Source organism: Cetorhinus maximus, chromosome 16 (assembly GCF_964194155.1).
Source record: "Cetorhinus maximus chromosome 16, sCetMax3.hap1.1, whole genome shotgun sequence".
Taxonomy (NCBI): Eukaryota; Metazoa; Chordata; class Chondrichthyes; order Lamniformes; family Cetorhinidae; genus Cetorhinus; species Cetorhinus maximus.
The window spans coordinates 30307980-30325314 of record NC_135894.1 but is presented as its reverse complement, the minus strand read 5'-3'; the positions used below and the strand labels follow the sequence as shown (position 1 = coordinate 30325314).

General features: G+C 44.0%; 1 protein-coding gene across 2 annotated transcripts in view; it reads left to right on the top strand.

Annotated features, from left to right (window-relative positions):
- Positions 1–17335, top strand: part of vwa8 (von Willebrand factor A domain containing 8) — a 414855-nt gene that overhangs the window by 286214 nt on the left and 111306 nt on the right. For both annotated transcript variants that reach the window (XM_078559607.1, XM_078559606.1), the window contains 3 exons: positions 7313–7514; positions 13741–13822; positions 14694–14898. In XM_078559607.1, the coding sequence (XP_078415733.1) occupies positions 7313–7514; positions 13741–13822; positions 14694–14898 (489 nt within the window). The remainder of the gene's footprint in view (positions 1–7312; positions 7515–13740; positions 13823–14693; positions 14899–17335) is intronic.

Genomic DNA, 17335 nt, shown 5'->3' with positions numbered 1-17335 from the left:
TTGTAGGGAAGAGTGAGGGGGCACTCAGGCTCAGCACAGGCGAATGTGAACACGTTCAGAGAATATTCAGGAAAAGCAAACAGTCTGGAAAGCACTTGGTGCAGGCAGCTGAGCAGCCAAGTCAAAAAAAAACTATTGGTGTGAGAATTCCCCGTTCCCTGAATGAGCATCACTCAGACAGGTGAGCTAGAACTTGGTGCATTTGACACTCTCAGTGTAATTGCCAAGTGGACTTGCCTTGCTATGTTCAGAACTAGACTCCATGATCTGGTTCCTGAAGGTAACAGGGATGCCGACTCCAGGGCACTGCTAATGATAACCAGATAGCTGGGAAAGTAGATCTGTGCTGATAGATTGTGCAGTCTAACTGGCTAAACTCCTTCACTGTCCCTGCAGAGACTCTTAGCACTACACTGTATTCACCCTGTATTGAGACAGAAGCTCTACCTGTCCTGATTTGTCAATAGTCAGGTTTAAACCCTCTGAAACATAAGTTTCCCCACACAGTGAAAAAAACATTCTTGATTGAGTAATGTATGTGGGTGAGAACTGACATAACTTTATGTTTATTTAGCCTTCTGTGTTTTTTAAGCCATCCTGTCTTCTTTCTCTCTCCTTGTACTCTCTGTTGATTGTGGTTTACTTTGGTGTCACTCCTTGATTGTAGAACCAGGACTGTCTTACATTCACTTGCTGTGGACTGTGGGTCATTGTTCATGCTGAGGCACATAGTCCTCACATTCCGGCTTCTAAGCCAAAAGTTTATCTCTCTTTGTTCGCTGGTTTGCTAGGCATGGTTTTAGGAATTGCAGACTTGCCTAGCATCCATACCCCATCATCCCCATCTTGACGTCATAGGTTGGTATCCAGAGGAAAGACAAAAGCTCGTACGTCTGGACCCTGGTTGGTGGCAGAAGTTGCTGGAAGGCCCACCCCAGGGAAACACCAACCACCCAATGGGACTCCATTCCAGATTTTGTTAGGTTTACTCCCTTAGCTATGTTGTTGATATCATGGAATCAGCCATCTTGATGTTGTTGTAAATGTTGAAAGGTACCAACTGGCAGTGCCTAGAACACCAGAGATGTAGATGTAATCTTGTCCTCCTGGTGTGTGAAGAGAGCAGCTCCAGGTCTTCATACCTCCAGGTTTCTGCCTCCATTCCCCGAACCTTCACTGCTTCCAGGCCCACCCCACTCACCCCAATCAGTCTGAGTTTGGTGTTTTCTTCTCCATGCTCCTGACCTTCACCTTCCCTGCAGATATGAAAGGATTTTACTTGCACACTAGGTCAGACGGCAATCTCTACAATCTATTAAGACTGAAAGCGAAGACAAAAACACATTGTGTCCTGATCAGAGAACTCCTCTACGCTGACGATGCTGCGCCTGTCACCCACACAGCAACTCAGCTACAAAGACCCCATGGACTGTCTCTCCCATGCCTGTAACTTGTTCTCCCTGGCCACAAGTGTCAAGAAAACCATGGTCATGGGACAAGGTGCCACATCTCCACCCCAGTCACACTAAATAAAACCCTGCTGGAAGTGGTGAGCAAATTCTGCTATCTCAGGCCCAAGGTGATGGACAATCTGTCCGTTGATGCAGAGCTCGATACACACAGAGGGAAGGCAGCTACCACCTTTGGCCAACTCATGTAACACACATGGGATAACATCAAGCTGACCTTTAGGACTAAGCTGTTGGCTTATAGGCCAATATTCTCAGCATCTTGCTATATGGCTGTGAAACATGGGTGACTTACAGCTACCAGGAAAAGAAGCTCAACAGTTTCTACCTTCACTGTCTGTGGTGCATTATGTGCGTTATGCCCTGGCAGAACAAGATGACAAATGCTGCTGGCCTCTCAAAGACACAGCTCCCAGGTGTGCTGGCACTAATCCAACAGGGGCAGCTTCATTGGCTCGGGAACCTTCGCAGGATGCAAGATAGTCACATAACCAAGGACTTTCTGTTTGGTGAGGTAGTCAGACCCAGTTTTGGGTGTCCAAAACTCTGCTTCAAGGTTACTTGTAAGCATGACATGAAGACCCTGAACATTGACAATCGCAGCTGGAGACTGGCTGGCAAAAGAGGGAAATGATGACACCTCCTGTGGGCTGGCATGCACTACCATGACAATCACCTTGGCAACAGCAGCTTGGCAACAGGTGCCAATGCTGAAAACAACCACCTACAACATCTCTTGGCAGCTTCAAGTGCAGTACTTGCGGCAAAATTTGCCTTTCAAGGATGGGACACTACAGCCATCAGCAAAAATGCTCCAAATGAAGACATCCCCCCCCTCCCCACCCACCTAAATGGATTGTTTGTCCATCATCTCGAGTAGATGGAAGGATGCCAATGTCCAGTCCGTGTTACATGATCAAAATTATCCTAATGCCAGATTTTACAAATTTTTTTTCATTTTAATCACTCTTATTCTATTGGTGGGCGCACACGCGATGGATGTTTGACCCACATGTTCTACATGCTGCTGTTGATGTTGGTCAGTTCTCTTGTTGATTGACAGTATTTTAGATAACATAATGTGTTAATAGTTGCATGCGAGTTGGTTAAAATTAGTTGGATTTTAATACAATGGTTTGTGACTAGGCTGGCTAGTTTATTGCCCGACTCAGGTTTGTGTTGTAGAATTCAGCAAGGCTCTTACCAAATCAGAGATGTAAAACGTAAAAATGTAGAAACGAGAAAAGGTCATTCATCCCAACTTGCCCTCCAATCCAACCAAATTTACCCAACATGCAAGCCCAACCTACCTCCACTCAGCCCATTCAACCCAACCTACTCCACCACTCAGCCCATTCAACCCCACTTACTCCACCACTCAGCCCATCCAACCCCACCTACCCCACCACTCAGCTCATCTAACCCCACCTACACCACCACTCAACCCATCCTACCCCACCACTCAGCCCATCTAACCCTACCTACACCACCACTCAGCCCATCCAACCATAAGACGTAGGAGAAGAAATCAGCCATTCAGCCCATCGAGTCTGCTCTGCCATTCAATGAGATCATGGCTGATCTGATAATCCTCAACTCCACTTTATGCTTTTTTCCCCAGAACCCTTGATTCCCTTATTAATTAAAAATCTGTCTATCTCAGCCTTGAATATACTTAACGACCCAGCTTCTACAGCCCCCTGCGGTAAAGATTCCACAGATTCACTACCCTCTGAGAAGAAATTCCTCCTAATCTCTGTCTTTGATGGGCGATCCCTTACCCTCGGATTATGCCTCCTGGTCTTAGACTCTCCCGCAAGGGTAAACAGTCTCTCAGCATCTACCCTGTCAAGCCCCCTAAGAACCCTATATGTTTCAATAAGGTCGCCTCTCATTCTTCTAAACTCCAATGAGTACAGGCCCAACCTACTCAACCTATCCTCATAAGAAAACCCCTCCATACCCGAGACCAACCTAGTGAACCTTCTCTGGGCTGCCTCCAATGCCATTATATCATTCCCTAGATAAGGAGAGCAGAACTGTTCACAGTATTCTAGGTGTGGTCTAACTAGTGCCTTGTATAGTTTTAACAAGACTTCCTTATTTTTATACTCCATTCCCTTTGAAATAAAGGCCAGCATTCCATTTGCCTTGCTTATTACCTGTTGAACTTGTATGCTAGCTTTTTGTGATTCATGCACGAGGACTCCCAAATCCCTTTGTGCTGCAGCTTTCTGCAGTCTTTCTCCATTTAAATAATATTCAGCTCCTCTATTGTTCCTGCCGAAGTGCATAACTTCACATTTTCCCACATTATATTCCATCTGCCAAATTTTTGCCAACTCACTTAACCTGTCTATATCCCTCTGTAGACTCTTTGTGTCATCCTCACCACTTGCCTTCCCACCTATTTTTGTGTCATTCACAAACTTGGCGATAGTATATTCACTTCCCTTATCTAAGTCATTAATATATATTGTAAAATAATTGTGGCCCCAGCACTGATCCCTGTGGCACTCGACTAGTTACAGATTGCCATCCTGAAAATGCCCTCCTTATCCCAACTCTTTGTCTTCTATTAGTTAGCCAATCCTCTATCCATGCTAATATACTACCCCCAACACCATGGGCTCTTATCTTATTAAGTAGCCTTATGTGCGGTACCTTATCGAACGCCTTTTGGAAATCCAAATGTATTACATCTACTGGTTCCCCTTTATCTACCCTGCTTGTTACTTCCTCAAAGAATTCTAATAAATTTGTCAGGCATGATTTCTCCTTCATGAAGTCATGCTGACTCTGCTTGATTATATTATGCATTTCTAAATGCTCTGCTATTACATCCTTTATAATAGATTCTAACATTTTCCCAATGACAGATGTTAAGCCAACTGGCCTATAGTCACCTGTTTTGTGTCTCCATCCCTTTTTGAATAAGGGTGTTACATTGGCAGTTTTCCAATCTTCTGGGACTTTTCCAGAATCTAAGGATCCTTGGAAGATTACCACCAGTGTATCCACTATCTCTGTAGCTACTTCCTTTAATATCCTAGGATGCAACCCATCAGGTCCAGGGGACTTATCAGCCTTCAGTCGCATTAATTTCCCTGGTACTTTTTCTCTAGTGATAGTTATTTTATTTATTTCCTCCCCCCACCTTTTGCCCCTTGATTATTTAGTATTTTTGGAATGCTATTTGTGTCTTCTACCATGACAACTGATGCAAAGTATTTATTCAACTCCTCTGCCATTTCATGGTTCCCCATTATTATTTTCCCAGCCTCATTCTCTGAGGAGCCTATGTTCACTTTGACCTCTGTCTTTTTTTATATATTTAAAGAAGCTCTTACTGTCCGTTTTTATATTACTTGCTAGTTTACCCTCAAAGTTTATCTTCTCCCTCATTTTTTTTTTGATCATCTTTTGTTGATTTTTAAAACTTTCCCAATCCTCTGGCTTCCCACTAATCTTTGCCACATTGTAAGTTTTTTCTTTCAATTTGATAATATCCTTAACTTCCTTGGTTAACTATGGTGGGCTTATCCCTTTCCTAGAATCCTTCTTCCTCACTGGGATATATCTTTGTTGTGAGTCATGAACTATTTTCTTAAACATTTGCCATTGTCCATCAACCATCCTTTCTGCTAAACTCCTTTCCCAGTCCACTCCAGCCAACTCTGCCCTCATTCCTTTGTAATTACCCTTATCTAAGTTTAGCACAATTGTCCCTGACCCAAATTTCTCACTCTCAAACTGAATGCTAAATTCTACCATGTTAAGGTCACTATTTCCTAGGGGACCTTTTACTCTGTGATCATATATTAAACCATAGAACCATAGAAAAGTTACAGCACAGAAGGAGGCCATTCGGCCCATCTTGTCCATACCAGCCCGAGGACACCCAGGTGCCCTTTCTAATCCCACCTTCCTGTACCCGGCCCATAGCCCTGCAGCTTACAGAACTTAAGGTGCAGATCCAGGTACTTTTTAAAAGAGTTTAGAGTTTCTGCCTCTACCACCAACTTGGGCAGCGAATTCCAGATGCCCACTACCCTCTGCGTAAAAAAGTTCTTCCTCATGTTCCCCCCTACACTTTCTGCCACTTACCTTGAATCTATGTCCCCTGGTTCTAGAATTCTCCACCAAGGGAAACAATTTTATCCTGTCCACTATCTATTCCCTTCATAATTTTGTACACCTCAATCAAGTCACCTGCCTCATTACACATTGCCAGATCCAAAATAGCCCGATCCCAGGTTGGATCCACAAAATATTGTTCTCGGAAATTGTCCCAAATACACACTATGAATTCTTGCTTGTGGCTACCTCTGCCAATTTGATTTTACCAAACTACATTAAGATTAAAGTCACCTGTGATTAACGTACTGCTTTTTAATATGCCTTCATTATCCCCTGATTTATTCTTTGTCCTACAGTACAACGACTGTTAAGGGGTCTATAGACTACTCCCACCGGTGTCGTCTTTCCCTTATTATTTCTTACCTCCATCCATATGTATTCTACATCTTCTGATCCAAAGCTACCCCACCACCCTTTCCTTCCTGCCTGTCCTTTTCAAAAAGTCACATACCCCTGAATATTTAGTTCCCAACTTTGATGTCCTTGTAACCATGTCTCCGTAATGGCTATAAGATCATACCCATTAAACTCTATTTGTGTCGTTAATTCATTTATTTTGTTCCAAATACTACGTGCATCTAAGTAAAGAGCCATTAATTTTGCCTTTTTACCATTTTTCTCCCTTTGATCCCATTTGCTGCTGTTTTTTTATGTTTGTACACTCTGTCCCTTCCTGTCACACTCTGGATATCATTACCTAAATAGCTGCCCTGCAATGCTGCCATATCCTTTTGCTTCATAAGCCTATGTATCCCATCTCCAGAACCCTGCCCCCCACCCCCCAACACCAGCCCCCTCTATTTAGTTTAAAGCCTCCTCTACGGCCCTAATTATTCGATTCGTCGGCTCACTGGTCCCAGCATGGTTCAAGTGAATCCTGTCCCACCAGAACAGCTCCCTTCTACCCCAGTACTGGTGCCAGTGCCCATGAACTGAAACCCATTCCTCCCACACCAATCTTTGAGCCACGCATTTAACTCCTTGACTTAACTCCACCTTAACTCCACCTACTCCACCACTCAGCCCATCCAATCCAACCTACCCTACCACTCAGCCCATCCAACCAAACCTACCCCACCACTCAGTCCATCCAATCCTACCTACTCCACCACTCAGCCCATCCAACCCCACCTACCCCACCACTCAGCCCATCCAACTCCACCACCCAGCCCACCCACCCAGACCGCCCACCATTCAGCCCATCCTGCTCAACCTATTCCACCACCCAGTTCATTCAACCCAACTAACCATAAAGAGCATCCATCCCAATCCACTCCACCATCCATTGTGCATTTTACTGTTGCTCAGTCCTCAAATAGGAATTTCTTACCGGGTAATGCAGCCTGAGGGCATGCAGACTTCAATTTGTAAACTTTGGAAGGCAGTTCAATGGGACACAAGTTAAAGAATCAAGTGTTGATACTTCAATGATTTGTATCCCCTCGCACTGTTTTTCTGGTGAGGACGATGAAGCATGTGTTCCACCCGCCCTATTCCCCCCACCTGCAAGTTCATCCAGTTTGCTTTTCCTACTTGTGTTTGTTATTTCTCACCAGTTTAAGGAAATTGCAGCAAGTATACATTTTGACAACCGCACAAACAGAACGAACACCTTGCTAGCATTTTGTTTGCATTTTAGTAATTACTATCCTTTTTTGTTGATGAAATGCTGGGTTACCTAACACAGAAATGTGTCCCCGCAGTCTCCCAATGAGGTGTACATGTGGAAACGAAGAGCTCCATTGGACAGTAATGGTGCTGGCTCCACAAGGGATAAGTTCTTCAGTGGGAGTTATCAGTCTGAGAATGTGAAACAAACCAACTGCATAACTCTGACAGGAGCCAACCAGGTGATTCGAGCTGTTCCTGCTGGAGAAGTGCCTCGAAGTGAAATCTACCCAAAAGGTTAGTGTGGTGCTGAGGTTCTATATACAGTCCTTTTAGACAGAGGTATTATCATGTCAGGCTCTCAGTCAAATAAATAGATCAGGTGAGAACAGAACCACACTCACAGCTTTCAACATTAACCCTGGGATCTACCTTCTACTCTCTCTAGCTCATTCCCACTAATTGTCGATCATTCAACTTCCTTTCCTGGCCTTCCTCTTTTTAAAATTTGCTCTGACGTCCTCTTAATCAAAAGAACCCAACGGCAGTCTTTACAAACGACTATCCCATCTGCAACTTCATTACCTCTCTAAAGTCCTTGAATGTCTTCTCGCCACACTGAATCATGCCCATCTCTCCTGGTGCACGTTGTTTCAATCTCTCCAATGACGTCTTTATAAATCAAGGACTACATTCTCTGTGACTGTGATTATTCTTCCTCAGCCTCTTTATAGGGAGATGGTGGCATTGTGGTAATATCACTGAATTAGTAATCCAGAGGCCCAGGTTAATGCTCTGGGGACATGGGTTCAAATCCCACCATGGCAGCTGGTGAAATTTGAATTTAACTAATAAATCTGGAATTATAAAGCTAGCCATCAGTAATGGTGACCGTGATAGCTATCATCGATTGTTGTAAAAACCCGTCAGGTTCACGAATGTCTTTTAGGGAAGGAAATCTGCCATCATTACCCGGTCTGGCCTACATGTGACTCCGACCCTCAGCAATGTGGTTGACTCTTAACTGCCCTCTGAAATGGCTGAAGAAGCCATTCAGTTCAAGGGCAATTAGGGATGGGCAACAAATGCTGGCCTTGCCAGTGACACCCACATCCTATGAAAGAATAAAATAAAGGTTTCAACACAGGTGACCACACCATTCTCCTCCAATGCCTCTCTTCCAGATGTAGAACACGGTATCTCCAGCAATGACTTTTCATTCAGCTCCCCACACTGGTGCCTTGGGCATTCACAGAATCACAGTGGGCAATTGTTACAGCTCTCTAAATGCGCATTATGACTTAGTGCCATTCTTCTGCCCTTTCCCCGTACCCTTGCACATTGTTTCTATTTAAATAATCACCTATTGCCCTCGTGAATGCCTCAATTGAACCTGCCTCCACCACACTTCCAGGCAGTGCATTCCAGACCCAAACCACTTGCTGTGTGAAAAAGTTTTTTCTCACCTCACATTTGTTTCTTTTGCAAAACACTTTAAATCTGTGCCCTCTCATTCTTGATCTTTTTACAAGCAGGAACAGTTTCTCCCTATCTACTCTGTCCAGCCCCCTCATGATTTTGAACACCTGTATCAAATCTCCTCTTATCCGCTTTCTCTCACTGAGACCAGTCCAACCTCTCCAATCTATCTTCATAACTAAAGTTTCTCATCCCTGGAACCTTTCTTGTAAAACTCTTATGCACTCTCTCCAATGTGTTCACATCCTTCCTATAATGTGGCACCCAGAATTGTGCACAATACTCCAAGCTGACTCAATAACTCAGCAAATCTTCTTGCTCTTGTACTCTATGCCCCTATTAATAAAGCCCAGAATACTGTATGCTTTATTAACTGCTCTCTCCACCTGTCCTACCACCTTCAATGATCTATGCACTTATACACCCAGGTTCCTTTGCCCCTGCACCTCCTTAAGAATTGTACCCCTTATTTTATATTGTCTCTCCATGTTGTTCCTACCAAAATGCATCACCTCACACTTCTCCACATTGAACTTCATCTGCCATCTACCTGCCCACTCCACCAACTTGACAATGTCCTTTAAAGTTCTACACTGTGCTCACAGTTTACAATGCTTCCAGGTTTTGTATCATCCACAGACTTTGAAATTGTCCCCTGCACACCAAGATGTAGATCATTAATATATATCAGGAAAAACAAGGGTCCCAATACCAACCCCTAGGGAACTCCACTACAAACCTTCCTCCAGCCCAAAAAATATCCATTGACCATTACCCTTGTTTTCTATTACTCAGCCAATTTTGTATCCACGTTGCTACTGTCCCTGTTATTCCATGAGCTATAGCTTTTCTCAAAAGTCTGTTGTGTGGCACTGTATCAAATGCCTTTTGAAAGTCCATGTACACCACATCAACAGCATTACCCTCCCTGTTATGTCTTCAAAAAACTCTAGAAAGTTAGTTAAACACAATTTCCCCTTTAGAAATCCATGCTGGCTCTTCCTAATCAACTCACATTTTTCCATGTGACTACCAGACCCAACAGTGCAATCTTTCTTGTTGGACACATACTGCTGTAGAAAATTCCCCTGAACACAATCTAGGAACACTTGCCCCTCTCCGCCCTTTACAGTACCACTGTCCTAGTCTACATTCGAGTAATTAAAGTCTCCCATTATAACGGTTTAAAGACGCTTCTCCACCATTGAAGTTAAACAGACGGGTCTGTATTGCTGGGCTTATCCCAAGGGAATTTGAACAAGGGAGTAATGTTTGCAATTCTCCAGTCCTCTGGCACCCCCCTGAGTCTATGGAAGACTGAAAGATTATGGCCAGTGCCCCTGTAGTTTCCACTCTCACTTACCTCAGTATCCTTGGATGCATCTCATCTGGCACTGGTGCCTTGTCAACTTTAAGTACCGACAGTTTATCCAACACTTCCTCCTTATCAATTTTCAACCCTTCTAGCAACAGAGTTTCCTCCTCTATCTCCATGCCCTGGGCAGCATCCGTTTACTTGGTAAAGACAGATGCAAAGTATTCAATTAACATCTCAACCATGCCCCCTGCCTCCATGTGTAAATCCCCTTTTAGGACCCTAATCAGTCCTACTCCTCCTTTTACCACCCCCTTAGTATTTATGTGCCTATGGAAGACTTTGGGATTCCCCTTTATGTTGGCTGCCAGTCTTTTCTCATAATCCCTCTTTGCTTCTCTTATTTGCTTTATCACCTCCCCTCTGAACCTTCTGTATTTCCCTTGGTTCTCAATTGTATTTTCTACCAGACACCTGTCATAAGTGCACTTTTTCTTCTTTATCTTAATTTCTATCTTCTTTTTCATCCATGGAGATCTGGATTCATTTGCACTACCTTTCCCTTTTGAAGGAATATACCTTGACTGTGCCCACACCATCTCCTCTTTGAAGGTAGTCCATTGTTCAGCTGCAGTTTTTTCCGCCAATCTTTTGTTCCGGTCTATCCAGCCCACCTTTGTTCTTGCCTCATTGAAGTCGGCTCTCTCCCAGTTAATTATTCTTACTCGGGATTGCACATTGTCCTTTTCTATCATCATCCTAAACCTTACGATTCAATGAATACTGTCTGCTAAATGTCTCCCCATTGACACTTGATCTACTTGGCCTACCTCATTTCCAAGAACCAGGTCCAACAGTGCGTCTTTTCTTGTTGGACTGGACACATAATGTTGTAGAAAATTCTCCTGAACACAATCTAGGAATGCTTGCCCCCTTTCCCTTTACACTACCACTGTCCCAATCTACATTCGGGTAATTAAAGTCCCCCATTATAACTACTCTATAATGTTTGCATCTCTCTGTAATTTCCCTGCACATTTGTTCTTCTACGTCCTTCTCACTATTTGGCGGCCTATAGACTACACCGAGCGATGTAACTGCACCCTTTTTGTTCCTTAGCTCGAGCCAAATTGATTCTGTCCTTGAATTCTCTGGGACATCCTCTTTCTCCAGCACTGCAATGCACTCCTTAACCAATACCGCCACCCCTCTTCCTTTCCTATCTTTTCTGAACACCTTGTACCCAGGAATATTTAACACCCAGTCCTGCCCTTCCTTGAGACAGGTCTGTTATCACCACAACATCATATTTCCACATGGCAATCTGCCTGTAACTCCCCAATCTTATTTACTATACTCTGTGCATTCACATGCATGCACAGTAACCCTGATTTAGACTTCATGACTTTCCCCCTTACTCTGACCCCACCTACTAACTTACTATTCTCTATACTAGTGCTATCTGTCTCTCCCAGTATTTTGTGCAACCTGGTATTCCTCTCTAATACTCCCTCCTGGTTCCCACACCCCTGCCGAGTTTGTTTAAAGTCCTCCCAACAGCACTAGCAAAACGCCCTGCAAGGAACTCAGTTCTGTTCAGGTGCAACCCGTCCGGCTTATACAGGTGCCATCTTCCCCAGAGCCAGTCCCAGCGTCCCAGGAATCTAAAGCCCTTCCTTCTGCACCATCTTTGCAGCCATGCATTCATCTGCCTTAGCTTCCTATTTCTGAACTCACTTGCATGTGGCATTGGGAGTAATCCGGAGATTACTACTACAGAGGTCCTGCTTGCTAATTTTCTACCTAGCTCCCTAAATTCTGAGCGCAAGACCACATCCCCCTTCCTACCTAAGTCATTGTGGACCAATGTGGCGCCAGGACCTCTGGCTGTTCACCCTCCCCAGAAGAATGCTCTGCAGTCGCTCAGTGTCATCCTTGACCCTGGCACTAGGGAGGCAATGTGCCATCCTGGAGTCACGTCTACGGCCACAGAAATGCCTGTTTGTTCACCCGATTAATGAACCCCCTATCACCATAGCTCTTCCTTTCTTCTTCCTCCTCTGTTGTGCAGCCAAGCTACAGGTGGTGCCACATACTTGGCTCTGACTGCCCTCCTCTGAGGAACCAGAGCCCTTACCAGCTTCCAAAACAGAAAACCGATTCGTGAGCAGGGCCACAGGGGGACTCCTGTACTACCACCTGATTCTCTTGGACTGCCTGGTGGTCACCCATTCCCTTTCTGCTTCCATGCTCCTAGCCTGCTCTGTGGCCACCTCTCTGAACCTGCTATCTATGTAGCTCTCAACCCAGCAGATGCACCACAGTGACTCCAGTCCCCACTCAAGCTCTGAAACCCGGAGCTCAATTTTCTGCAGCTGGCAACACTTCTTGCACATGTCATCATCCAGGACTCCAATAGCATCCATGACTTCCCACATATTACAGGCCACACATTCCACTCGACCGAGCTGCCCTACCACGTCTTCACTTTTTCTACTTTGGCTTACTTATATTACTTTATTATACCGGCCCTGACTTTCCCTCATTCTTGGTTTTTCTCACTTAAATCCAAGTATAGCTACTTCTTTAAAAGTAATGCACTTTTAAAGTAATGTCCATTAATGGCATCATCCACAGACATGGGGTTAGCTCCCAAATGGATGCTGATGAACCCAACGTCATGCTACTTCTATCTTTCATTACAACTCCACTGGCTCCAGTACAACATCTTGAATGGGCTGCATTATCCTTGAGCTAAAGATTTGACAAGATGAAAGCCAGTGTCATTGGTCCCTGCTGCAACACCCAAACACTTACACTAGTGTGATCCCATTGTATTTAACTGTGGACTCTTTGGAATGTCAGCAGCAGTTTAGTTTCCTCCAATTTACTTTTAAAATAAAAGGTTGCTACAGAAATGAATCCTGCTGCTGAACATGAAAAAAAGAGATTTCATTGATATAGCACCTTTACATGGTCAGGATGTCCCACAGTGCTTAACGACCAATGAAATAGTTTTGAAGTGTAGTCACTGTTTTAAGAAAGCAGGAAACTCCCAGAAACAGCAATGAAATGACCAGATCATCTGGTTCAACCATATTGGTTGGGAGAGGAATATATAAATGCAAGTTGTTGTTGTTGGATGTTAACCAGGACACCAAGAAGTGCTGCGTACTCTTTTTCTAAGAGTGCCATGGAACTTCTAGCATCCGCCTGGGCAGAAAGGGCATCAGTTACATGCCTCACCTGAAGCATCGCCCCTCGGATGTTGCAGCAGTCCCTCTGTACTACTCTGAGAGTATCAGCCTAGATTAACTCTCTGAAGTGGAACTTGAACTCATGAGTTTCTGACTCAGGGGGGAGACTGTCACTTGAGAAATGGTGATGTTTTGAGAGACTTCAGGTACACTTCAGTCAGAAGTGCATGATTAAAAAATGGATAAAACATCAGCCTGGCCTCTACTTGACCTGGTGATTGGCCCAAGGACAACTGACCTCTATTTGACCCAGAAAGGCATAGAAATTACATCTGGTAACCTTTAAGGTGATCATTCAGTAAATTACATATTTACACTTCAGCAGCCAAATAATACGTATTGCAGTAAGTAGTATAATACTTATAATGCAGCAAAAGCAGGTATTGTAGTGTTGCCACTCATTCACCTTCAATAAGAAGCAAAGCTATTGCCCAGCCTAGATCACCAGTGCCATTTTTTTCTTTTCTCACAGATACAAAGCCTCCAAACACTGCAGGATTCTTGGAAGTGACAGATCTGAACTCCAAGAAGATTAAATATATTCCCATTCCAAGGTGAGCAAAGTACTAAATGGAATAGTTCCAGAAACACAGGAACAGGAGGAGGCCATTCAGCCTCTCAAGTCAAATCCTCGCCAATCAGTCAAATCATGTCTGACTTGTATCTTAGCTCCATTTACCTACCTGAGTTCCATAACCCTTGTATCCTTGCCAAACAAAAATCTGTCAGTCTTGACTTTGACATTTCAATTGATCCTCAGCCTCAGCAGCTTTTTGAGGGAGAAAGTTCCAGATTTTTGCTATCCTTTTTATGAAGGTGTGTTTCCTGGCTTAACACCTAAATGGTTTGGCCCTAATTTTAAGGGGTATTAATAATATTTATTTCAGGTAGAAACAACGACCCATCGATGGAAAACTGTGGGAACACACCCACTGAGTTTGTACTCGTGGGGGACACCAAAACTAGGGGTCATTAATATAGAATAGTCACCAGTCAACACATTGGGAATTCAGGTAGAACCTTTTCTTAGCCAGAAAGTGATGAGAATGTGGAACTCACTATCACATGGAATAGTTGAGATGAACATAATAGGGGCATTTAAGAGGAAGCTAGATAAGTACATGTGGGAGAAAAGAATAGGCTTTTTGAATAGGGTTATATAAAGAGAACTGGGAGGAGACTCATTTGCAACATAAATACCAACATGGTCCAGTTTCTGAGCTGTACATGCTCTGTAACTTTCCCCAATCTTCACCTCTGGCAGAGGAAGCTCTGTGCCTAGACCACCAGTTTGGAGATTTGCCCCTCCAGTGTTAGCTTGCTGCAAGAGTAGGGTTTGAACTCTCATCCATCTGGGTCAGAACTGACCAGTTGAACTCCGGTAGTTTGGCTATACTGGTACTTTTGTGCTTTTTTTTCTTGCAGCGTGCTTTCCATCTCTCCATACACTCAGTGGCTGTCTAAAGTCTCAAACACAGATGTCCTGATAGCACCCATGGGAGCTGGAGGAGTGGTGACGGTGGATTTGGGAGGGCATGTGAGGGTTTGGGAAACTGGATTTGATCATTTACAGCGTTCCCTGCTTGAATGGAGAAACATGATTGGACAGGAGGATGGACGACCCCTACAGGTTTGGAACCAATTTACAATAAACTTTAAGGATGACAAGTAGCAAACAAACTTGTGTGGCTGTTGAAAGAAAAAAAGAACTTGCATTTATAAAGCACCTCACATGACCTCAGGAAATCTTACAATGCTGTGCAGCAATTAAGTATTTTTGCAGTTCGTCACCGATGTAGGGTATGAAATGTGGCAGCCAATTAACGCACAACAAGACCCCAGAAACAGCAATGTGATAATGATCAGATCATTTTCTATAATGACAGAAATTTACAGCATAGAAGGAGGCTATTTGTCCTATCACACCTGTGCTGGATCCTTGAAAGGGCGATCGTTCATAGTCCCACATTCCCGCTTTTCCTTTTTAACCCAAAAGTTCCTCATCCTCAAGTACCTATCCAACTACCTTTTAACATTCTTGATTAAATCAGCTTCCATCACCTGTTCAGATTGAGCATTCCAGATCCTGTCAACTTTCCCCAAGTTAAAAAAAATTTCTCCTCATTTCCATCGAGATTTTTTGCCAATGATTTTAAATCCATGATTCCTGGTTAGTGAAGGACTCACCAGAGGGAATAGTTTTTCTCTCTCTGCCAAAACCTCATTATCTTGAAAACCTCTATTAGGTCACTTCTGAATCTTCTCTGTTCCAAGGAGAATAGCCTTAACTTTACCACCTTCTCCTCATAGCTGAAGTTCCTAATCCCGGGTATCATCCTGGTAAATCTCCTCTGTACACTTGCCACCACTGATTTATGAAGCTCCAGTGTAATCTCTTTGCTATTATATCTTATTTATTTTATTTCTCTATTTATAAACCCAGTAACCAATAACTGTAACCAGTTTATCAACTTCTGTGCCACCTTTAAGAATTTGTGAATACGGCACCAAGGTCTCTCTCCTCATCTACACTTTTCAAAATCCTGCCATGTATAATGCACTGCCTTTCCATATTAATCTTGCCAAAGTTCATCACTTCACTTCTCCACATTGACTTCCATCTGCCGTGTTTCTGCCCAATTCTTGACATCACAGGAAGCCAGGTTAGTGATTGGTTGGTGAGCATTTTTTTCCTTTTTAGAGAAACTCAGGTATTCATTTTGAATCAGAAACTGGGAAAGTAAGAATTTAAATCAGGCAGTACTAAATGCCACCTTTAAGAATTATGCGGTGGTGGTGGTGGCAGCAGTGGCGTAGTGGAATTGTCAATGGAGTAGTATTCCAGAGACCCAGGGTAATGCCCCGGGGACCCGGGTTTGAATCCCACCACGGCAGTTGAAGAAATTTGAATCCAATAGAAATCTGGAATGAAAAGTCTGATGATGACCATGAAACCATTGTTGATTGTCCTAAAAACCCATCTGGTTCACTAATGCCCTTTAGGGAAGGAAATCTGGCATCCTTGCCTTGTTTGGCCTACATGTGATTCCAGACCCACAGCAAAGTGGTTGACTCTTAAATGCCACTCAGTTGTATCAAACCGTTATGAAGTCTATAAGGAATTAAACTGGACTGACCATTTGGCATCAACTTAGGTACAGGAAACAACAATAGCGAACCCAGCCCTGTTGACCCTGCAAAGTCCTCCTGACTGACATTTGGGGGCTTGTGCCAAAATTGGGAGAGCTCACAGACTAGTCAAGCAACAGCCTGACACAGTCATACTCACGGAATCATAGCATACAGATTATGTCCCAGACACCATCATCACCATCCCTGGGTATGTCCTGTCCCACCAGTAGGACCAACCCAGCAGAGGTGGTAGAAGGAGGGAGTTGCCCTGGGAGTCCTCAAAATCGACTCCAGACCCCATGAAGTCTCAGCTCTTGAACACCACTTGGAGGAAGGACTGAGGGTTGCAAGGGTACAGAATATGCTCTGGGTGGGGGACTTCAATTTCCATCACCAAGAGTGGCTCGGGAGCACCGCTACTACGGCAGGTAGTGAGGGAACCAACAAGAGGGAAAAACATACTTGATCTCACCCTCACCAATCTGCAGATGCATTTGTCCATGACAGCATCGGTAGGAATGACCACCGCACAGTCCTTGTGGAGACGAAGTCCCATATTCATACTGAGGATACCCTCCATCAGTTGTGTGGCATTACCATCGTGCTAAATGGTAATAGATTTCAAACAGATCTAGCAACTCAGGGCTAGGCACAGTGGACCATCAGCAGCAACAGAATTGTACTCAACCACAATCTGTAACCTCATGGCCCGGCATATCTCCCACTCTACCATTACCACCAAGCCAGGGGATCAACCTTAGTTCAATGAAGAGTGCAGGAGGGCATGCCAGGAACAGCACCAGGCATACCAAAAAATGAGGTGTCAACCTGGTGAAGCTACAACTCAGGATTTATTGCATGCCAAACAGCGTAAGAAGCATGCGATAGGCAGAGCTGAGCAATTCCACAACCAATGGATCAGATCCAAGCTCTGA